The 24,354-nt window shown below is 40.3% G+C and overlaps 1 protein-coding gene across 2 annotated transcripts; it reads left to right on the top strand.

The window, feature by feature from the left end:
* Positions 1-22,350, top strand: CRK (CRK proto-oncogene, adaptor protein). Of its 2 annotated transcripts, none has more exons than XM_074189169.1 (3): positions 1-306; positions 7,904-8,269; positions 19,506-19,598. In XM_074189169.1, exons 1-3 carry the CDS (start codon positions 45-47, stop codon positions 19,511-19,513), a joined length of 636 nt encoding a protein of 211 aa, XP_074045270.1. In that variant the 5' UTR covers positions 1-44; the 3' UTR covers positions 19,514-19,598. The 2 variants fall into 2 exon arrangements, with proteins under 2 accessions (XP_074045270.1, XP_074045269.1); XM_074189168.1 differs by having other exon boundaries at positions 30-306; positions 7,904-8,439; positions 19,506-22,350.
* The last annotated feature ends 2,004 nt before the right edge of the window (positions 22,351-24,354 follow it).

The raw sequence follows: 24,354 nt of genomic DNA, 5'->3' as shown, positions 1-24,354 counted from the left end.
GCCGGGCCCGGGCCCAGGCCCAGCGTGTCGGGGCGGCGGCGGCCATGGCGGGCAACTTCGACTCGGAGGAGCGGAGCAGCTGGTACTGGGGGCGGCTGAGCCGGCAGGACGCGGTGGCGCTGCTGCAGGGCCAGCGGCACGGGGTCTTCCTGGTGCGGGACTCGAGCACCAGCCCCGGGGACTATGTGCTCAGCGTCTCGGAGAACTCGCGCGTCTCGCACTACATCATCAACAGCAGCGGCCCGCGGCCCGCCGCCGCCGCCCCGCCGCTGCCCCTGCCGCCGGCTGCCGCGCAGCCCGGGCCCGGTGAGGCGGCGGCGCGGGGACGGGCGGGCGGGCGGGGCGGCGGGGCGCCTGGCCGCGGAGGACCCGTTGCCATGGCACTGCTCGGCTCGCGCCACCTCCCCCAGACGCCCCCCGGGACTGCCAGTCCCCATCTCCTTCCGGCGCTGCCCTCGCCCCCTCCCAGACTCCACCTCGGGGGCCTGGGACTGGGGCCAGGGGAGAGCCTCCCCGGCCAAGGTCACGGCGCTGGGTTGCTTTTGCCAAGGTGGAGCTAGGGATTCCGGGAACACACTTGAGCGGTGGATGTTGGATCTAAAAAAAAAAGGGTGGAATGTGTGTTTTCAGAGACGCCCCCCCCTCCCCGATGTGAGTGGTCTTCCATCTCTCCCTGATGGGGTCCTGGAGGTTTTTGCAAATGAGGAAAACCGAGGCTTAACGTGGTTGAGTGACTGGGCCCAGGCCACACAGGTGTGACAGACTTGAGGCTGGAACCCACCTTTTCGGACTCCAAAGGCCCGAATCCCCCAGCTACACCGCACTGCATCTCTTAACCTAAAAGCCGCCTGTGTAGAACCGAGGCCTTTGGGCTCCGGACACAGCCGGACTTTCTGGGCTGTTAAGCGTCCAGTCCTTCCCTTTGTGGTCGTAGTTGAGAGTTAAAAAAATCCCGCTCTATCTTCCATTGATTGATGTTGCTGTTAGTGTCAAGGGACAAAGATGACCTTTCCTTTCTATCAGCTATGTGTCTCGAGGCCAGTCTCTTTGATTTGGACCTTTTTAAAAATCTTAAGTCGGGAGAACTGATGAATACTGCCCTATTATTACAGAACAACTGGGATTAGAAGGAATCAGTAATTTCAAGGAGGAAGCAGTTTTTTTAGTTTTAAAATTTCTCCCTTTAAATTTTTATTTTGAGGTTTTTTTTTCCCAATGAATTCCATTCATAGAATATTTCACCTTTTCCAGAGTGATCAATGTCTTAGTGATTCAGTATTTTTTAGTTTAGTTTTTTTTTTCAAGGCAAATGGGGTTAAATGGCTTGCCCAAGGCCACACAGCTAGGTCATTATTATTAAGAGTCTGAGGCTGATTTCTCCTGATTCCAGGGCCAGTGCTCTATCCACTTTGCCCCCTAGCCACCCCTGTGATTCAGTATTAAAGGCAGTATTATACCACATGTCTAATGTTTATCCACATTCAGTTTTTTACCCTAAGCTTGAGGCAGTTTGTAAAGGGTATCTTGGGCTGTCCCTTACATAGTAAAATGGACAAAATTTGAGTTTTTCTTTGTGCTTTTTGACTTGGTGGACAAATGTAGAGATAAAGCTCTTTGGATATAGATCCGTTCTCTCCACACTGGGGTTTCAAATCTCAGTATCAGTATATGTCCTGAGAGAGGGCCCCTCCCTTTCAAAACATAAAAATCCAACTCAACCAAGTCCCTGGCTCAACCAAGGATCTTAGGGTTCTTGCTGTTGTGTGACTATGAAGGCACATTTTGTAGAGTGAAAATCAGCAGCTGGGTTGCTTTCTACTATATTCTCTGTTTTCCACTTAGTACATTTGATTCAACTATTGTATATTTCTGCTCTGGCTTTACTATTCTTTTGAAGTCATATAGGAAGTTGAATTGAATTTTGTTGAGGAATCTAGAAACTCTTGGCCATTTCAGGATCCCAGGAGTGCTCCAAAGAACATTGCAACGGAGGAAAGAGCACCTGGGAATGTGAATGGTTTGGTGCCTTTGCCCCTGCTGTTGGAGGACTGTGAAGAAAAGCTGTCCCCAGGCCCCTGCCATCCTTTGTTTAGGGCAGGAAGGTGGGGTGGGGAAGGAAATTGAGAGCTTCTAAAAATCTTTGGCAGATTGGGTAAGAATTCAGTTAGAAAGGTTTATGTAAATGATTGGATTGCTTTTCTGTAAATAGAAATGTAGGCAGCAGCAGCAGTTTAGATGAACTTAAGTAAGTAGAGTTAGGCTCCACAAGGTTTTAGTTGCAGAACTTTTCTTAGGGTGATATTAAAGATTACTTGCTAGGTCATGGTAGGAAAGCTAGGGCTAGCAATACAATTCTTCAGGCTCTACTTTTTTTTTTTTAGATTTTTTTTTTTGCAAGGCAGTGGGGTTAAGTGGCTTGCCCAAGGCCACAGGGCTAGGTAATTATTAAGTGTCTGAGACCGGATTTGAACTCAGGTACTCCTGACTCCAAAACCGGTGCTTTATCCACTGCCACCTAGCTGCCCCCTGCTCCATTCACTTGGACACCTAGCCGCCCCCAGGCTCCACTTTTTGAGACTGGGCTTTCCAGTTGAGCAACCCTGATACAGAATGAATTACAAGATTTAAAGCTGAAAGGTACTTTAGAGATGATTTAGTTCTACGCTCCTCCCATCCCCAAGCAGTTTCCAGCCCCTGGGTATTCTGTGTGCATTTACCTTTTCACCTTCAACTTAATGTGAATGTAAATATGGAGTACTTGTTATGTTTCAGATTTCTAGGGTGGGAAATGAAGGCTGCCATCTCCATCCTTGAGAAGACTGTGCTTTAGTTGGGTAGCCTGAGTATACATTTACAGAGTGTCAAGGGCAGACTGTAAATCTAGGAAGAATTGAAATAGGTGAATATTCATCACCTTAACAGCAAATACAGACCTTCCCATATACAAGGGAGAGGAGGAAAAATGGAATTGTATATAAAACTGAACTATTGTGTAGATTTTTATAAGTATATCCTACATTTTAAAAGGTAGCGACCAAATTACTATTTGTATATCCTTCTGAACTAACAAGTTTTTTTTGTTTTAAATATTTTGTGGATGCTCTTCATTTTTTGGGAGGGGGGGAATGGAAGAATCTCACGTCGACTCAGTCCCATTCCCAAACTGAAACTTTTCTCAAGTGTTAAATATAATTAAGCAAAATCTACCCACATATTGACCATGTGTTAGATATTTGTCTCATTCTGGACCTGTAGTTCACCAAGAGAGGTGGGAGGTATGCTTCGTCAGTTTTGATTGCTTACTGTATTAAATCAGGATTTTTGAAGCTTTTGAAAGGTGTTTTACATTATGATCATCCTGTAAATTATTCTCCTGCGTAAGTTCATACTGGTCTCCCAAGTTCTCTAAATTCGTCCTATTCATTGCTGCTTGAAGTGGAGAAACGTTCCATTGCATTCCTATACCACAGTTAAGTCATTCCTCAAATGATAGGCACCCACATTGTTTCCATTTCTTTGATGTAGCACGGTGCCTCTCCATTTAGGTTATGTGGAAAAGATGAATTGTGCATCACATTTTAAGAAAGCAAGAGTAGTGTCTAGGGCAGTAGTTGCTAGTATGATAGACAAAAGGAATTTTACACTGTTTGATTGTGAACTCTGGGAGCAGGAAGCAAGTCTTCCTCATTTTCATGTAGCCCATTCATTAGGATGGTGCCTTTCACAAGGTGCAGCATTTTCTTGGCATTGTTAAGGCAAAAGTCCTTCCCTTGTACCTTTCAACCTCTGTGGGCCTCTTGTTTTGTTCTCAGGCATCCCTGCCTCTGGCCATCTGGCAACCTAGGTCTCATTTCTTATTCTTTATGTGTGTTTGCAATCTCTTTGGCTTAGAAAGTGTTCTTGGATCATTCTGTACAAACTCTCCTATGGGATAATTGAAAGGTTTCTAAAGGGACTTCAGTGGTAGGTGTCAAGTGTTGGTAGGATAGGCCTACTGTTTTAGGAAGATAACATTTTAGAAACTCAAATTGCATACACATCAGAATGGGCCTCCTCTCCCCTGTCTGTGACTACTATTGGCAAGCTGAAGGCATAGGCAAGAAAAATGGGAGAAAGGGGAATTGAAGAGAAGAGGGAAGGGAGAAGAGGGAAAAGAGAATGTTCTGGGAGATAAAGACAGGGCCAGCATTCACTTCATGGGCTACTCCTTAGTTTAACAAAAAACATCCAGGCCCGGGGCTGTCAGACTGTAACCTGAAGACCCAGATATTTAGGTGGAGTCCTGATGGACTTGAAAGAGACTTGCCCCATGTAATAGAAAGCAAACTTGCAGAGAGTGAGATGCATTGCTTTCCCACAACCTCTTCAGAATCTAGCAAAAGTTTTTTTTCTCAAAACATTTGCTACTAAGCTCAAGTGATAGGGTTAAAATTAGGTTCTTGAAGAGTGCCAAGGTGCCTCATGCTAACATGTCTTTTACACACACACAAACACATACACACACACGGTTATTTTGGTCAACCAGACTTCTCTGCTTTCTGCTTGTTTTGGTTTGATGAGAGGAAGTGGTTTTGCTGGTCCTGAGGCTCCTAGGAAGAGAAGGGAGATTGAAAATGAGTCAATATAGGATAACAGGTTTATTTATGACTTATTACTATCCATTGTGTCTCTCTTATCCTATTTGGAGTATGGAAAAAGACCCAACCCTGGAATTCAGGGTTCTGTCCCTGACTTGAAAGACTGGGCAAGCCCTTTGACTTTTTTTTTTTGCAAGGCAAGTTCACATAGCTAAGATCATTATTAAGTGTCTGAGGCCGGATTTGAACTCAAGTCCTTTAACTTCTAAAGTGCCTCAGGCATCTCCCTTAGAACTTGTTAGGAGTCATGGAAGGAATTTCTACCTCTGAAGTTCTCCACACTCTCTCTCCCAAAAACTATTCTTGAGTAGTAGAACTGCAGTTCAGAGCTAATGAAAGAATTGAGAACAAGATCCTTTACATCTACATTTCTGTAGTGTTTTTGCAATTCTACTTGAAGGCCTGTGTCCCCTTAACATTTGTTTCTGTGTCTGATGATGTTCTCTGTTGACAAAAGAAACCTAGAAACTGAGTTATATTGGGGCCAAAAGACAAAATATATGGTGGTTAGAAAAAAGGGCTAGCTTTATGTCCTCAGGAACCATAAGAGCCAGTCTAGGTCCAAAGAATCTTATCTTTCCCCACTGCCTGCCTCTAACATCTTACCTTAGTCTTTATCAGAATCCTTAGGAAAATCAGGGGTTATAGTTATCTCATACTCCAAACAGAAGGAGCATCATGCTGATACTTGGAAACAGTAACACGGTCTCAAGTTTTCATACTGCACGCGATTTTATTCATTTAAAAAACCCCATAAATTTCTTTAATTTCATAGTAGAAGTCAGTGGCAAAATAGGATTCTGTGATTAAGTAGGACACTCTGGTGACCTACCTCTTTCTGGGATACTTGCAGTTGTACTCAGACCCTCTCTCCCCGAAGCAAAAGGAAATCTGGTATGTAGGTAGTTGATTGAGGACTTGAGGGAGTGAGAGAACCATTCATTCACCTCTGCTTATCTGAGGCAGTACCTGTCTTCTGATGATTTTGCCTCTGACCCAGACAGGGGAATATTAAGCATAGCTCTCTGTTATTTCTATTAACTCTGTGTCTTGGAGGAAAGCTATAACAGCATGGGATGAAGGGGGAAAGGCCTTGTTCTTTCTTGTGCTTAGAACCTTAGAATTAGTAATAATCTCTGACAGCCTCTCCAGTTTTCAGACTTAGGTTCTACTTAATGCCCAAATCATCTCAAATTCTGTCCTGGGAAATTGGGGGTGGGAGGTCACCTCTTGCTTGTTGTGGTCCTAGGCTTGGGCATCCACTTCATGGGTCTGGATTGGGGCTGGTACCCAGCAGTCCTGGGTTTGGATCAGGTCTCTCTCTCCTTTCCTGGTAACTTGTTTTAGCTTCCAACCCAGAATTCCACAGATAGACTTTATACTTTGCAAGGAATGTGTGTTTACCCATGAGAACTGTACTGTCCTTTAAATTAGAGCTTTGTGCTCCCATTATTCAGCTGGGGTGAAAGGAGAAGGACTCATTCTGAATTGTAGGCCTATAAATCCATGAGGCCTTTCAGTTTTGTCTTTTCACCTCTCCCTAATAATGAAGTGAATTTTGTTTTAAAACCATATCTCCGGATTCTTGTTATGCTTTCTACACTTAGGGTATATAGTCATTCAGGGTTTTCAGGATCTGTAAAATAACTCTTAACAATGTAGAATATCTTCATGACTTAGAAAGATATGATTGGAAAATTCATCATGTTGACCATCCTAATTATAAACCTCCCCAAGTATAGTTAGTCTGAGTCTCAGATAGTGGACATGAAAGCTATTAGTCTGGCTCTGGACTTATATTTATTAAGTCTTTCCAGTTTGTCTGACCTTCCCACTTCTGTTCCCTGCCGGCAAGAATCCAAGGCCAGGTCCACATTGTGATGAGGCATTCAAGGAACATTTTTCCTTCCTTCTTAGCATTGAAACCATCGTCCTCCCCTCGCCCCCAAGTATATAACTTAGAGGACAACTAAGGGACTCAGTGGGTAGAGTCTGGATTCTGGAACACCTGGTTTCAGTTCTGATCTCTGATGCTTACTAGATGTGTGTGACCTTGGATCAGTCACTCAGCCCTTGTTTGCCTCCATTTCCTCATATGTAAAATGGAGATCCTCATAGCGGCTGTCTCCAGTGAAGATCAGATGAGAAAATCATTGGAAAGCACTTAGTTCAGGACCTTGTCCTGCAAGCTGAGGACAGTCTTGCTTCCTTTTGTATGCCCACTTAGTAGTACAGTGCTTGGGACATAGAATCAGTAGGTAATGCTGATTGATAGCTCAGTTTTAGAGAGATAACTTGGGACCTCTGACGCATGAAATAACTTTCCTCTGGGTACAAAAAGAAAGAGACCCATGTTGCAATCTTCTCTTATGAGATGATTTGGATTTGCATGTGGCTGATTGAAAATTATTAGACTGGGGGGTGGGAACTTCCACCCTGGGGGCTTTTGAAGATGAAAATGCACCTAGTCTGTCCTAAACAGAACTTGAACCTAGTGTGTCTTATTCCAAGCCCAGTCTTTCAACTAACCACTATGCAATCTACCTCAATTAGAAGATAATGGCAAATACTATATATCTAAACAAGATAAAAACCGGGCATTTGTTCTGTCTTTTGTACTTTTGAAAAGCTTATAGTTCTCTTTCAGTGGTAACTTTTATTTTTTGTTTATTTGGTTGTCTGATCTTTGTCCTTGAGTTTTAGAACCTTAGGGCAGAAAAGGGATTATGTTCTAAAATCCATTCTCTCCAAAGAGACTAAAGTCATGTTTTATGAAAATTCATAAGCTCTAAGGTTCTTTAGTCCCTTATTTTAGTTGTAAGCTAACTGTAGCTTTCACTGGTCCTGCCATACTGAAGTCCTTTGCTGTCAATCTGATTACCACATTGAGCTGTGGAATCTCGGGAATTGCTTTTCCATAATGACCTTCCTTAGGTGATTGCAGCAGGGATATTTAAATTTATTTTTTCAGGTGCTGAGAGTCTTGAGTTTTCACAGATAATATTATATACAAATATCAAAAGATATAGCTTCTGTGAAACATGTTCTGTATTGAGATTGTCTCTGAGCACCTGGTTAAAAAATTCTAACAATTAAAGTTAACATAAACCACTTTGTGAACATTTAACTCATCACACATGGTCGTATATTCAGTCAGTTTTTTACTAAGTTACAATAGTTTATAATACATTTGTATTGTAAATTTGAAAAGTTTTTTTTCAATGCATTGTGTTCTTTTAAATAATATCCTGGTGTATTTCTTTCAGGGCTGAATCCCTCCAGGCTCCGAATAGGAGATCAAGAGTTTGATTCATTGCCTGCTTTACTGGAATTCTACAAAATACACTATTTGGACACTACAACTTTGATAGAACCCGTTCCCAGATCCAGGCAACATAGCGGAGTAATTCTCAGGCCAGAGGAAGCGGAATATGTGCGAGCTCTCTTTGACTTTAATGGGAATGATGAAGAAGACCTTCCGTTTAAGAAAGGAGACATCTTGAGAATCCGGGATAAGCCTGAAGAGCAGTGGTGGAATGCAGAGGACAGCGAAGGCAAGAGGGGAATGATACCAGTCCCTTACGTCGAGAAGTTTAGACCTGCTTCCGCCTCAGTATCAGCTTTGATTGGAGGTAACCAGGATAATTCCCACCCACAGCCACTGGGTGGGCCGGAGCCAGGGCCCTATGCCCAACCCAGCGTCAACACTCCGCTCCCTAACCTCCAGAATGGGCCCATTTATGCCAGGGTTATCCAGAAGCGAGTCCCTAATGCCTACGACAAGACAGCCTTGGCTTTGGAGGTACATAATGGGCAAAACGTAGAAAGAAGAGATCTGCTCCAGGGATCTCCCTTTCAGACATATTACAGCTTTGTAGACGTGCAGTGCGAGAGCACCAGCATTGTGATGTTACTGTAGATGTCAAACCGATAACTAATGATTTAGGAGTTTGATGTTGGAGATGAATACTTCTTCATAGAAAACCTAACCTAGAATGAATAACCATATAACTACTTGAAGCATGGCTACTGATTGTTCTTCATTCTGATTGATTTCTTCTACTAAGTATACTTGGGCTAATTTCATAATAACCCTCTTTACAAGAAATAACCTAAGAATTTTCTCTTTTACATTCTAATCTCTTCCTTGTTTTCTCTCTGTCATTTTTAAAAGGTTTGGGTTTATTCATAAATTTGAATGTAATAGGCAGACTGCATTGTCAAAATATTAAATGTCACATTTTTCCCAAATACAATAGTCTTAACATCATAGGGGTTGTTTTTTTTCCAAATTTGGTTGTATTAGCCAAGCAGCCAGATAAGAATGTCAGGAGGAAACAATAAAGCCTGTCCAACAGGTAAGGTGATTGATGAACACCATGTGGTGCCTATTTCTAGAAAAAGAAGGATATGTTTTGATTTCAAAGAATTTTGAGCTGCAACCTTATTTAATTTTACTTGTTTCTATATTTCTCAGGTGTTTGCAAATTTCTTCAGGAAAGCAAATTCCCTCCTGTAATGTGTTAATCCTTAGTAGTACATATTCCTCTGACCAATAAGGGCATTGTGTTGATGCTTTTCTTCATCTTTTGTGACCTTGTACATTCTTGGGGGGGGGCAGTACAGAGCAAGGCCAACATAGTTTGTTGATGCCACATTTTTTGCAGAAGATACCTACGTTTCTGTCTCCACTCATGAAAACTTGGATTTGCTTATAACTGACTGAAAAATAAATGGGGGCGGGGTTGGGGGAGCTGGTGCTTTTGATGATGGAAATGTTCCAGTTTAATTTGGAGTATCTTCAGTTGCCTTTAATTTGAAGATGGAGGCCATTGTGCTTGAATAGTCTGTAGGATAGGACTGGGGTACTTTTGAACCAAACACTGTTGCTGAAAGCAGATTGTTGATTTTCATTTGTTGTTCCAACCCACTAGTGTACATTTGAATATTCATGGAAGATAATGTTATCTTATTGTAGATAATGATTCTTATGTAGCTTTGTCCTGAAAAGTGAAAAAATTTTCTGATTCAGTTTATTTTAATCTGTTTCAGGGTGGTAAAAACCATAATTGGCTGTACAATTAAAAAAGGGAGTTCTGGATTGATATCAGTTCTTGCCTTTGGAAAACAAAATACTGCTTTCCATTCATGAGCTTTTTTTCCTAATTGTAGAATATCATCACTGGTTTGAATTTAATCTCTTCATTAAGACCCAAACATGAACTAGAGATCATTCTTCCAGCATGATAATAGAGAAATGTCAGAAGTTCTGAAAAGGAAAGAAAAGCTCACAATTTCTGGAGTAAGCTCCTTGGGGGCAGGTTTCATAGGCTTTAGAATTCAACCTTGTCCTGTAGACAGGATACTTGATGTAGGACTTGTTAGAACTAGGCCGAATGTGTAAAACAGTGAAGACGATAATAATCATAGAGACTGGCTTCCGGCCAGGAAGTAGGTAGATAAATCATTACTTTTTATTTCTGTATCCTTTTAGTTGTAAAGATAATTGTTTTGACTCATACAGCACTTAAAAACAGTTTTGCTATTGTGAAATACAAATCTTGTGAGATTAGAACATTTATGGTGATGTAAACACTTTTTCTTGTTGTTAACCAGAATTAAGGTGAATGTTAATTAATATTTAGTTTGAGGATAAAAGTATAAAGAGAGTTCATGATTTTGTTTTTGTTTGGGTATTGGTCTTGAGCTACATGCATTTGATTGAGTGAGAGCATCATCACAAATTATGATAATTCTGGTGAGGTTTCTTTAAATACGAGGCTAAATTCAGTGATTAAAACAAATGGCTCATTGTTGCAATGTTATTTATCTGGCATATAGGAACTTGTCTTCCTTTCAACAATGTTTGTGTGTTTGGTAACACAGTAGGTACTAACTATACAAAGTCAAAAATGAGACATTCTCTTCTGCAGAGCACATATCCAGATCATCAAATACAAGGTAATTTGAGAAAGTGGGTAGCCTTAACAACTGAGGGAGGCTAAGGATAGAAGGGGGAATCGTTGAAAGCCAAATGGAGAAGGTATCACTGGAGTTGAGCCTTGAGGGAAGGTTAGATTTGGAAGAGAACTTTAAAAAATCTTGTAGTTCTTCATTTTCAAGATATTTCAGATATTATGGCTTCTCGTTAGAACATGGTTATCCAGTTTTTGGTTGTGTGTGTGTGTGTGTATAGGATGAAGGTCACCCTATGCTAAAACCTACATTTCTAACTATCCTTCCCTACAACTACAGATATAGTTGTCTTGACAAACCCTAGAAATGATCCTAAAAAACATTATAGAGGAAGCTTTTCATTCTTTTTTGCTCAGTTCCTCAAATGAGACCAAAGTAGCTGTAATGGTGACATCTTCTTCTGTGATTTGCAGATATTATCCTTTCTCTTGTATATATTGGTAACCTATCTCACTTTTTTTTTTTTTAGTTTTTGCAAGGCAATGGGGTTAAGTGGTTTGCCCAAGGCCACACAGCTAGGTAATTATAAGTGTCTGAGGCTAGATTTGAACTCAGGTCCTCCTGACTCCAGGGCCGATGCTTTATCCGCTGTGCCACCTAGCCGCCCCAGCATATCTCACTCTTGAGGACCTCATTGATATACTCTGGTCCTGGCTTCCCAGCAAGCTCCCTTTGCTCTGTACCAGGGCATCCTGGTAGGGGCCACTCCAGGCACTTGGCTTTTAGTCACTGGTATTGTAAAAGTTTACTAATCAGAAGACTTTGCTGTAGAAATGGGGCTTGTGGGACATAAGCATCTTGGCTCAGGTCTCCACACAAGTATGGGGGCTGTCAGTCAAGAAGCATTTATTAAGCTCCCGCTGTTTGTGCTAAGCACAGGGCTGAGGTGCTGGTAGCCTTTTGTTTTCCAAAGGCAAGAACTGATATCAATCCAGAACTCCCTTTTTTAATTGTACAGCCAATTATGGTTTTTACCACCCTGAAACAGATTAAAATAAGTGAGTGAAGCCATCCCTGCTCTCAAAGAGCTTAAATTCAGGGTAGACGTGTGTGTGTGTGTGTGTGTGTGTGTGTGTGTACACAGTAAATAAAGAATAGAAAGGAATTGACATAAGAGTGAGGAAAGTGCTGGACAGAAGAGAGGTATTCTTAGGGGAAGAGGGCACTGCACCATCAACAGCTAGGACTCATTCATCTGGATCAATGGGAGATGGGAGCAGTTCATTGGCGGATCTTACTGAAGAATTGATCCCTTGTTTTAAATATGCTTTGTCCCAGAGTTTCTGTCTGTTTAAAGGATAAGGATTCTTTCTGTCAATCTTATTATTAAACCTACACTAAGAACCCTTTTGATTCATAGTTTTTTTTCATCTGTAAAATGAAGAGATTTGTTCCATTTTTTTGTGTTTTATCCACAGCCTTTCACTTAGGGCCTTTCATATCCCAGGCTTTAAAGGTGTATTTTGCTGATGAATTGTAACCTGTCTTATTAGATAGGCTTATGTACAGACCCCAGTGAAAAGAGGTCAGTCCCACTGTGTATTATGAACTAGGAGAATGTGCTATTAATCTTGGAGGTCCATATTTTTGTAGATCTTTTGGTTCACATGTATGTGCCTTGTAAAAAATTAGTGGCGTAGACAGATAGATGAAAGGCAGTTCTCTTTGAGTGGTGAATTTCTGTGTAGTCTCAGTGAAAACTGCAAGTCCCTGGTTCTTCAGAGACAGCCTTTATAGGGCAGCCACGAGTTATCTCTCTCTGGAATGGATGTTGATGTATGTGCCTGAACTGAGGACGGGTCAATGCATGGGCAGCTTTACCTTGCTGTCTCTTGGAAACTGCTCCAGGTGAGCAATTTGAGCCTATAGAGTGTAAAGGACACTAGCTGGTCTTTAGGTTTAAATTCTTTGGGTTTTAATCAAGTCATTTAGTCTTAGTTTCCTTATCTGAAATTTGGGGAGACATTTTTTTTTATTTTTATTTTTTTTTTTTAGGTTTTAGCAAGGCAATGGGGTTAAGTGGCTTGCCCAAGGCCACACAGCTAGGTCATTATTAAGTGTCTGAGGACAGATTTGAACTCAGGTACTCCTGACTCCAGGGCCGGGGCTTTATCCATTATACCACCTAGCCGCCCCTAGGGGAGACCTTTAAGCTAGACTGTTTGAGTTAGAAAATTAGGATGAAAAATGTGTGAGTGATTGTGTGATGTTTTCTTTCTTTTCTTCCCCAAGAGAGAAGTAGGCATTGTCTTAGCTGCTTAGGTGAAGACAACGTTGTCTAACCCATGTCCTGTCCTTGCAGATTTGGGGTGATGCTTTTATTCTTTCCTTTAGAAGTAGGTCGGTAAGAACCGACAAATAGATCTTTTCTTTTTAAAAATTTTTTTTCGTTTCTTCCCTTTTCTCTATTTAGACAACAGAAAAAAATTGCTCATAACAAATATGCTTAGCCAAGCAAAGCAGATTTCTTCATCATCCGTGCCCCAAACTGTAGGTCTTATTTTATACCCTGAGTCTCTCTCTTTCAGGAGGTGTGGGAAGCATTGTGCTTCATCTCCACTATTTTTTTTTTTTTTTTTGCAAGGCAGATGGGGTTAAGTGGCTTGCCCAAGGCCACACAGCTAGGGTAATTATTAAATGTTTGAGGTCAGATGTGAACCCAGGTACTCCTGACTCCAAGGCCGGTGCTTTATCCACTGCCACCTAGCTGCCCCTTCATCTCCACTATTCTAAAATGAGGTTTGTCAGTAATGGAACAGAGATTTAAGTCTTTCAAAGCTGGTTTCATTATATTCTTGTTGTTACTGTATAAATTGTTCTCCTGGTTTTACTCAAGCTACTTTATATCATATCACAGAGATCTTCGCTGATGTTTCTGAAACTGCCCATTTTATTATTTCTTAAGATAACAGTAATCCATTATATTCATAGACCATAATTTGTTTAGCCATCTTCCAGTTCATGGACGATCCCTTTTAGTTTCCAGTTTTTTTGCTACCACAGAGTGACTATAAATATTTTTGTACATGTGAATCCTATTCTTTTGATCTCTTTAAGATTGGCTTATAGGCACAGTTGAATGACTTTATGAAAATAATTTTAAATTGCTTTCCATAATGGCTTAATCAATTCACAGCCTGGCCAACAATCCATCTGCATAATTAATGTTTTTATTTCCCCAAAGCCCTTCTGTTTTCCTTTTTGGTCATTTTACCTTTTGGGTAGGTGTGAATACAAATAGCCTACACTACTATCGATTTCTTTTTAGTAAAGGGCAAAGAAGGTATGTTTTCAAGAAGATAGACGGTAAATTTTGCATATCCTTTAGATTTTTCTAGTTTTTTCTTTTTTTTCTTTTCTTTTTTTTTTAGGTTTTTGCAAGGCAAATGGGGTTAAGTGGCTTGCCCAAGGCCACACAGCTAGGTAATTATTATTAAGTGTTTAAGATCAGATTTGAACCCAGGTACTCCTGACTCCTGGGCCGGTGCTTTATGCACTGCACTACCTAGCCGCCCCTAGTTTTTGCTTTTCTTAAGCCAGATTTATATTTCCGAAATATGGTGTTCTAAAAAGTGATCATTATAATGTGCTGGTTTGTTTTTTGTTGTATTATTTTATTTGTGCACTTTTTTCCCTAAATACTTTGGAACTTTGTAGTAAGGCTGGATCATGGAAACATGGGTGTTAAAATGGGTGATCCTTCTCCTGTTAGGGACAGAAAGTAGAGAAGCAGTTAGCTGGAGTTATAGGTGGCAGATAGGTGGTAGAAGAGCAATTAATAACAGATAACATTTTCATTTCAGTCTCAAAGGTGTTAGAGTGGAAAGGGAGCTTAGAGATCATCTCATTTAACGGTGAAGATCAGGCCCAAAGAGGTGATTTGCCCAAGGCAACTCAATTTCTCTCCTCAGGATATCAACACTGGTGTTGGTATTTTCTTTGGGTTATTTCTTTATTGAGGAGATCCTGGGTTATCTTTGACCTTTAAGGCTAGCCTACATTTGACCACATGAGTAGTGGCTCTGGGGATATTGAGCCCTAGGGAAAACTACAGTGAAGCAATTTAGAGTCCAAAAGTTTCTTGGTCCAAAACCTCCTGTAGGTGACAGTGGGGAGCCTTTTCCCTTAAGTCTATATCTGGAGTAAGTTCCTAGTTTTGTTTCTTAGTAAAGGCTTGGACTTTTCTGTTCAGAGGACTTTGCAGACTGAAAACTGCAAAGGAGGGAGACAATTCTTCTGCCAACTCTTTGGGCAAATTTGGTAGTTTTCAACAGTGAAAGCAGGAGTTTTCTGGCTATTTCTGACTTTCCCCTAATATTCATGTAAAATGGCCTTTCTGTTAACTGGAACCTGCTTTTAGATACCAGAGAAATCATGAGTTACTGTTGCAGTTTTCATTGAAGAGTGCATTTCTTTTGTGTCTTAAGATTGAACATCTTGAAGGCAAATAGTAGTTTTTGTCTGCAATGAATTAGGAAGTGCTACACAGGGTTCCAAACCACATATGTCTTCCTTATCTTCCTCCAGGCCTCCTTTCCTGCCTTGGTGGCAAGGACAGGCCAGGACAGGGAAGACACTTGAGGAACTACAAGCTTATCAGCATGAAGTGTTCTTTCTCACACCCCTTGGGGGAAAACCCCCAACAAGAAAAGTTATGAGAGTGGTTGGCTCTGGATATGGAAATGAATGTTTATTAAGTGCTTTGCTCATTAAATTTTGGTTCCTAGGTAGGCTAAATGAGTATCTTAACTAGGAACAAGCAAAGAATTTAATGAGCAGTCTTGGGAGAGAGAAAGGGAGGTAGGAAGGGAGGGAATTGGTTGAAGGGAGGATGCTGAGGAAAACATCTTCTGCTATCTACTTGGGAACTTTTGGCTCCTGGTAAATTAAGTGAGCCACTCCCTCTGACCCCCTTTGAAGTTCTGTATCTCAGTGCTTGTTTCAATCCCAAATTCCTCCAGAATCTCACAACTACTAGCAAACCTCTTGTCTCCTTTTCTTTTACTTCTAAAGTAGGACATTCTTTAGGACTGTTACCTGGGACAGAAGTTATAAAACTGCTGAGGCCCAAAGGGGTGTGACTTGTTCAGGGTCAGGTAGTAGCAGAGCTGGAACCTCAACCAAAGTCTCTGAGGCCATTTCCTTTAGGGAGTGAGTAGAAATGGTAAATTAGATATCAAAAGATATTTAGACTCAAGGCCTTTCACGCCTGAACAGTACAAAAAAAACTTCTCAACAAAAGATTTTAACTACCTACATAATATAAAATACCAGAGATTATAAAGGAAACCCAGTTAACAGTGAAATGAAATTATCAGAATATTTAAAAAATAAATTAACCCAAACTTATAGGTCATATCTCCTTTTTAGAGTGTCTTAAAAGCAATGGAGTCAGAGGCAAATAGAAATGGGGCTGTTAAACCATACATAAGAATTTCTGCAGGTGCATATTGACTTAGAAAACTACCCATTAGCATGATCCAGGGTTTGTTTTTAAATTTATTAACTGTTTTTGCAGCATTCCAAAATATTGTGGATTGAATGTTTTGGGATCTTTCTGTTTATAGCATCACACAGGAATATAAAGTACAAGTCTGCCCCTTAAACTCAGGTGTGGATAAAGGAAGTAACTCAAATGTAGGGTCGTAGTTAGTAAGTGTCAGAATGAAGATGTAATCTCAGTTTTCTTCTTTAGAAGCTTTATTGATGCTTTTGGATTTTTACATAGATCATTTTGTGATACCCACTGAACCTTTCCTTATAACAAAAGAAATCAGACAAACAGATTTGACCATTAAGAGGAGTGTGTCTGACAGCCCCTCTCCATCTCTTCCTCCCTGCTACCAGGGGAAGGAAATGTGTTTTATCATTGGTTTCCTTGGCCCCCTTGTCCACTGTCCCATTCTGCTCCTCCTGCCCCTCCTTCAGAATGTCAGCCTTCAGAGTCAAGAGACGGATGGAGTTTTATGTTACTGTGCATATGGCATCGAGTGGATGCTTGTCAAATGCTGTAAATAAATGACAAACAAAAAAGGGAAAGTGGAATGTACTTGATGGTAGTTTGACCTTAACACAGCATGTGACTGTCAGACCCGAGGCATCAATTTCAATGGCTTGTGCGAAAGCATTCCAGGAGTGTTGAGGGGGAGGTTTAGCTATATCTAAACCATCACAGATTTGGGGAGGGGCGACTTAGGAGACTTTTGGTGTGGCAGTGCAGACCTGTTCCCTAAAGGGGTGAAAAGGTATCAGAAAAACTATGGTGACTTGTGACTGAGGTAATTGAAATGGGAAGAAGCTAGACTCCAATTGCTGTTGGGGCATGACTCTCAAAGTCATGCACCCCAAGTTGTCTTCCTTTTCTAGGGTTTCTTTCCTTTCTCAGTATCTACAGATTGAGCTGTTTCTCATCTCTTCTATTTCTAGCTTATGCCTCATTCTTCGGTGCCTATAATCATAAGCCTTAGCTTATATATATATATCATCATGAAGCACATTTCAGGGCTCTTGTACTGTTCTTTGGGCCTAAGGTACTTAATAAATTTATGTGAGAGATTAGACTAAATTCTAGGGAAAGACTTGAGGTCCGGATTCTGGCTCCTTTGACTCACTGGAGTTGCTTCTTTGATTTTACTGACTTAGACTAGATTCAGATCCCTTTTTGTCAGGTTTAAGGGCTGACAACAGAATCGATAGATTTGTTTTTATCAAAAGATGTTAAATTGTGGACAGGGGCTTCTCAAGAGGACTTAATTGTTTTTTCACCCCAGATTGGAAAATACTAGGGAATCAGCCCCTCACAGTAACCCCCCAATCTTTCTTTGTAGGTGTTTGCCTCTCCTAAATCCCAGTGTTAGGATTAGAAAGAACACTGGCCTCCTGGCTGGCCAATTTTTCATATGATACTTTGTCTCTTGACCCCAGACATTTTCATTGACTCTTCCGTGCCTGGAATGCCCTCCCTCTTCTCTTTGAGTTCTGGTTTCCTTGAGGCTAACTCAGCTCCCACCTGCAGTAAGAAACCCTTCTCAGCCCTTCTTACTTTTAGTGTCTTACCTCCGATATTTCCCATTGAATTTTGTATCTTGTTTGGATGTCATTTTTTTGCGTGTGATCTTTACTCATTAGATAAAACCTCTGCAAAACTGGGCCTCTCTGCTACCTCTCTTTGGCCTTAGTAAAGTGCTTTAATAAGCGATTATTGGGAGTTCCTCTAGTCTCAACCTCATTTTTAGGTGAGCAAGGGGGACCCAGAGACCCAGATGTCAGACTGCCTTTGAGCTCATGTTCATTCTCTTGTGGCATCTGTTTTATACACGGAAAATATTTGGAATTCTTGAGCTAATTAAAGTGCCTTTTATAGAACCAATTCCTTTTTTAAAGTGACTGGGTGTGTGTGTATATATACACATACATGCTAATAAAAAACTTGCCCCTCAAATCCCATCTCTTCCCTTCCCACTCCCCCACATACCCCGACCAGGCTTCCAACTCTCTAGATTATTCTATGGAAGTCAGCAATAAACAGATATGTAGCAGTTTAATCATTCGGGTAATTGATAAGTCAAGGTGGGAATTAATTACTGAATATCTCCTCCTTCCAATGCCCCCTTAGTTGCCAACATTTGTTTCTACCTCTGCAATCATCTCACCTCTGAACCCCTGCAGTCACAAAGTGCCCACTAATTCAAGCTCTCATCTCTTCTGAATTATTGCAGAGAGCCTCCTGTTGGTTTCTCTGCTTTGGTCTGAACATGTCACTTGCTCAAAAAACCACCAGTGGATCTCCCACCTCTGCTCTGCAAGACTCTTTTCTTTGCCAAGCATGACTCCTTCCTTATCTTTTCCTTAGAGAATATCTAGCTTCCTTCAGAACTCAACTTAAGTGCAGTCTTTGCCAGAATGGCTATCCCAAGTCTCTTTCTGGGTTATTTTGTATATACTGCTTTTTTTAAATACAACTTCCCCCTGGTAGAAAGAAATCTCCTTTAGAGCAGGAATTCTTTAGTCATTGTGTACCTTGTGTTTCATATGGGCCTAGTCTGTAGTAGGTATTTAGCAAGCTTTGACTGAATTTCTCAGAAGTAAAAGTCATTGAACATCTTTTACCTTTTAGCATTGAATTATTCATAGCATTTGGCACAATTGAAATGTTTAGATTGAATTAAACTCTGTTATACATGGTTAGAAAATTAAATTATACCTATAGACCTCCATTTTTCTCTTTTAAGACATTGATAATTGACTATTGGGAGTTCTCAGAACAGATAAGTTGTTATGATCTTAATCTTGACAGCATTTAGTCTTCTTGGCTCAGGGATGGGTATGTTTAGACTCTCTCAAAGCCTTCTGAATTAAGCCACATGAATGTTAGAAGGCTTTTAAAAAGGCAAAGAAGAGTACAAATTTATTTATCTTTACTTCCCTTGATTCCTTTTGAGGTTCTTTGAGCCTGGCAGATTTTGCCCAAGTAGGACAGCTGTCAGAGTCCTTATAGTTTGTTTGAACTTCTTAGACATGTTTTGCATTGAACTGGACCCTGGGAATGCAAAGTAGAAGTTTAGGCTGACATAGTAGTTGAAAGGCACAGTTCTTTAAATGAATTTATCTTGAGGCATCTGAAATTTGAGCTGATTTTATTTTCCAGGATTGTTCTCTTTTTTCCTGCTCTTAGTGTCTCTTCAACATACCCCTTTTGTATTAACCATAAGAAATCAGCCTGGTGAATGAAACTGGGCTTTTGGCATCTGGCTGTCTGAGGCAGTGTCTAAGCTCTTTTGGTCTAGTCAGCACCAAAATAATCACATGGGAAGGTCTTCCTAACCAGTACTGAGCTTGTTAGCATTCATTCTTCAACTGTATTAAATTGCTTTCCTTGTTCTCCTCCTGCAGGTCGGTGAGCTGGTAAAGGTCACGAAGATTAATGTGAGTGGCCAGTGGGAAGGGGAGTGCAATGGCAAACATGGGCACTTTCCATTCACGCATGTCCGCCTACTGGATCAACAGAATCCTGACGAGGACTTCAGCTGAGTGTAGCTCCACAGTTTTGCTGACAGATGGGAACAATCTCAGTTTTTTCCAACTGCCATCTATACAATTTTCCTACCGATGTCAAAAGCAGTATAGTTTATATATAAGCATTCTGTTACCCATGATCTCCTGGGACTGAACTACTCCATGCCTAACCTTGGTTCAAAATATTCAGGGTACGAAACTGGATGGCTTCTGGGTCAACTTCTAAAGTCACTGGTTGTAGGTGGTAATGGCTGTTGGTCAGGCATACTATTCCACCCTGCCTGCTTGTTATGTAAGGGAAAGAAAGCAACATCACATTCTGTTCTTCGCTGAATTTTGGGGGTTTTTTTCCCCCAAACTCTGTACAAGTTAAGTAACTTGCTCCCTTACTCTCAGGCAAAATAGATCAACCTTAGGAAAGTTGATGGACAGGTAGGAGTGTTGCACCCTGGTTATTATCCTTATTTACTTTGTGGTTTTGTGTTTTCATTTTCAATCCATACCATAAATGGTTATAGACTGTATTTTTTTCATCATGAAGAAATTGTGCACAGTGTGATTAGGAACTTTTAAAAAGGTTTCTCTGCCCATTGGAATTGCTTTATAATTTACAGAAAGTGACCACTGTAAGACATACTCTGACATTTCAGATCCTAAGGAACACTACTCGAGGCATGTCTTCCTTTCTAGTCAATGCTTCTTATTTTTTCTTAGGATTGTTTTAATATTAACTTTATTCTGTTAACACGTGGCATTCTTTTTTCCTCTAAACCTACAGATGTGTAACTTAAGAAGACTGTGGGTTTCAGAACCAATTTTGAAGTAGAATGTGCAGAACTCTGGACTCATTAGCACCCACCTTTAAGCCAGTGTTTGACTCAGTGGACAAACCCTGCCTTTCCTCCTAAGGGACAAGAAGTAGGTTCTAGGTGTGAGGAACTTAAGTTACACTTACTTGGCCATTCAGGGCCCAAGTTGGGCCTGTATTCCTGTTGGGCCTTGAATTCCTGTATACAGTCTTTGGAGTGGAAGGACCAATCACTTGAGACTATTTCATGAAGGGTTTTGGGGCCAAGTCCAGTCTTCTGCTTCTGTGTAATCTGCATCCAGGGCAGCAGGATTTAGTACTTCTGAACCAATCATGTCAACAACTTATGGATGAACCATTGTCCTTGGGCCAGATCTGTGCTTGAAGTAGCTCACTTTCTAAAGTGGCTGAGTTTCAGCTGTCATTGTTTTCTTTGTGTTCAGATGTAGTTTACAAGCCTTACTAACCATGAGATTGGTGGTTTTCTTTTTCCAAGTACCCAGTTATGACCAAAAATGTTCCAGAGCACTTCAAGAATGTAGTGCGTTGGTACATGAAGGTGCTTAATAAATGCTTGTTGATTGATGATGATGTTCTAAATGTTTTTAAGTGAGACAGACACACACACACACACACACACACACACACACACACACACTCTCACACACACAAAAAATGAGGAAGTGGTTATACAGTATTTTCCCCTGACTGTTTCATAGATTGGTTCCTGGCAGAGGGACATAATTTGAAGCCAGTGGAGGACAATCGATTCCTACTTATCCCTCCTTAATTGCAGGGAACAATGGTGTGGATAACATAAAAACATTTATATTTGACTTTGTACATGTTTTATTAAATTTTTAAATTGTTTACCTCCATCATGTTTTCATAGGTTGAAAAAAGATGAGTTTTTGATCTTGCATGTAGCAAGATGGTGGAGGGAAAGCAAGCTGTATGATGATTGGGGGGGAAACTTTGGGTTAGTGAGAGAATCCAATGCAAATCTATGAATTGACTGTAATTAAGATAATGGTTTTACCTCACACTACAGTAAAACTTGAGAGACCTTTAATCTTCAACTTTTCTTTATGTGTTAGCACAATGCTATGCACATATACTGAGAAATGATTGAATTACTAGTTTTAACTCATTTGTTCTGCTTTGTCTAATGGGTTAATCAGGTTTCAGTGAATGAGCACAGTTTGTTAAAACCTAAATGCATATTAACTCAGTGCTGTTTCCCTGAAAGTATGGTATTTGAAATCTTTGTGGAGAAAACTGTCAGACCCAATGGGGAATTTTGTATTTTGCTTTGCATTTGACTTTTAAATTGGCTTATAATGGTTATATAATTTTGTCACATGTAAATTAATCGGGGACTCACATTTTCCCCCAAATCATGAGTATTTTTAATGGTTGATTGTCTGTGACCATAAAAGCAGGGATTCTTCTGTTGGAGCATTAAAATTTGGTTGTGTATGGGCAGTTGCTGGACCTTAAGAAATCAAATGTCTTCTATAAGTACTCTCTGGAAGCAAAATATTAGTACACTATTTAATTGCAAATGTGCATTACATCACAGCAAAAGTAAATCTAAATTGGCTGCTATGTTTTATATAATCTTTCAGCAAACCCCATTCTTTCAACATTGTTTGACATGATTAATTCTGGTTAATTTGTTGAAATTCTTGTTAATAATGCAAATAGATAATTTTTAATTATCCTTTAGTAGCATTTCATTGTTAATGTTTGGATCGAATGATAAGCAAACCAATTTGAAACAAAATATGAACATGTGCCATTGTATTATAACACTATACACTTTCTTGACAGTTAAGTCTTTTTTAAAAACTTTTTTTTGTAGCATGTAATGTATATGTTTCTATATGTAGTAAATAAAATATGGCCAGATGATTGGCTTGGTGATCTTTGGGGGGAAGAGTTCTCTTTGAAGTACTTGAAAAGTTTATATATACACAGTGCATTAAGTCAACATTTAAGCACAATATTAAAGAGAGATAGAAGAGATGCAGGCTATATGGTCCCCAAACAACCTTGATAAGGTTACAAGGCAACTTAATAACTTTATGTACCAATTAATCCGAGAGTGTTTGGGGGATGTATGATAGTTGCCATCAAATATCTGAAACCCTCTTCTCTGGGAAAAAAGGGCATACATTGAACACAAGGTCCCTGAAGGGGACCAAGCAACAGATGATGGATTATCCCATCCTCCATGTCTTCTTCCAGTCAAGGCCACTTCTGGAAGAGGAATTCTTTTTCTTTTTTTTTTAGGTTTTTGGCTTTTTTTTTGCAAGGCAGTGGGGCTAAGTGGCTTGCCCAAGGCCACACAGCTAGGTAATTATTAAATGTCTGAGGCTGGATTTGAACTCAGGTACTCCTGACTCCAGGGCGACTGCTCTATCCACTGCTGCACCTAGCTGCTCCCTGGAGGAGGAATTCTTAAGAGTTTGGGTAGTACTATATAACTGCTGAGGCTTCTCCACAGAATTTCTCTCAATCCAAAACAAACATAAAAATACCCCAGGAATGTGGATTAAAGATAAAGGTTAAGTAGGTGGTTCTTGGAAGAGCTATTTTGAATTATTCCTTAAAGATGAGAAATCATGGAGGCTGCAATTAAATTGACTTGTAGAGATTGCATAGTTAAGAGATGACCATTTTAAAGGGCTTTTTGAGATGTAGACATTTGATGCAGTCAGTGAGGAGTAAAGACTTAACAGCTCAAAAAGAGAGAGATTTGGTTTGGTTTAAAGACTAAGGTGTGACTTGCTGAAAGGATAGGCTGCCTTGGTCCTAAGCAACATCATGCTTCCAAATGAGGCTTATCCAGCTTGATGTACTAGATACATCTAGTTGCTTTGCTGTAGTTTGTCATGATGAAATAAAAGAAAGATCCAATGCAAAGGAGCTGATTTTTACATACAAAGATTTACTTATGGTGGGTAGCTTGTATATGGTACAATTTCATTGGTACCCTTGATGCTTTGGGGTTATCATAACATGTCTGTCCTGATTCCTGCACTTGGTAGACTGAATCTTCCTTTTCTCATTTTTGTCCATAAGGCTTTTGGGAGGAGTTACTTGTGTTTCTAAGACTTGAGGATCCATAGAAAAACCAATTCAAATTCAGTCCAGATTTAAAATGTCAAAAATCTCGTTTTTTTTCCCCACTAAGAAAAGTTAAGTGTTGTATCAAATGATGTAATCCTTGTTTTTGGCAAGGTGTTGTTTAATTCATACTGAATTAGGTCATTTGGGGAGGCACAGTTGAAGTACATGTTGTATTGCTGTCAAATTTATTTACCTCAGGAAGACATCAGCAGATGAGCTACAAAACTTGGGGAGAGATGGATTCAGGGACTGTGATTTCATCCCTATGGGTAACCTGCCAATGAAGATTGTGTGGAAGAAATCTTTGGATTTATTATGGATAAAAACATTATCATCCTGTTCATAGCCTGGTGTCATAAATTTACAGCTGGAAGAAACCTTATAGATTACCCTGCCCAGTCCTTCACTGTACAGTTGAACCAAGGTTTGGGATAAGTGGCAATCCAGACCATGAGGTAAGAATTTGTATAACCCACATTTGAACTCGGGTTTTCTGACTCCAAATTCTACCCTCATTCTCATTGTACCCTGCAATGGTCTTTCAGTTTAGCTAGGTTTGTCCCAGACATTTGATTTCTGGTGAAGGAATCTCTGATATCCTTGAGCACAATCTCATCATTTTATAGATCAGTAAATGAGGGCCAGAGTGCTGTTCTGCCATTCGTTTGTAGTGTGACCTTGAGTAAGTTATTTAACTCATCATGAGCCTCAGTTTCTACAATAGAAGAATAATTTGTTAAGTGCTTGGTAACTATAAAATATTTAAACTTCATATGTAAGTTG

Source organism: Macrotis lagotis, chromosome 5, assembly GCF_037893015.1.
Source record: "Macrotis lagotis isolate mMagLag1 chromosome 5, bilby.v1.9.chrom.fasta, whole genome shotgun sequence".
Taxonomy (NCBI): Eukaryota; Metazoa; Chordata; class Mammalia; order Peramelemorphia; family Peramelidae; genus Macrotis; species Macrotis lagotis.
The sequence above is the reverse complement of the archived record's forward strand: the minus strand, read 5'-3'. Positions and strand labels throughout refer to the sequence as shown.

What these genes read in the sequence shown, in the direction of transcription:
- CRK (XM_074189168.1), top strand. Translation starts at nt 45, where the DNA reads ATGGCGGGCAACTTCGACTCGGAGGAGCGGAGCAGCTGGTACTGGGGG. An exon ending in TGCCGCGCAGCCCGGGCCCG is followed by an intron (nt 307 to 7,903) that starts GTGAGGCGGCGG and finishes TATTTCTTTCAG; the next exon opens with GGCTGAATCCCTCCAGGCTC. An exon ending in AGACAGCCTTGGCTTTGGAG is followed by an intron (nt 8,440 to 19,505) that starts GTACATAATGGG and finishes CTCCTCCTGCAG; the next exon opens with GTCGGTGAGCTGGTAAAGGT.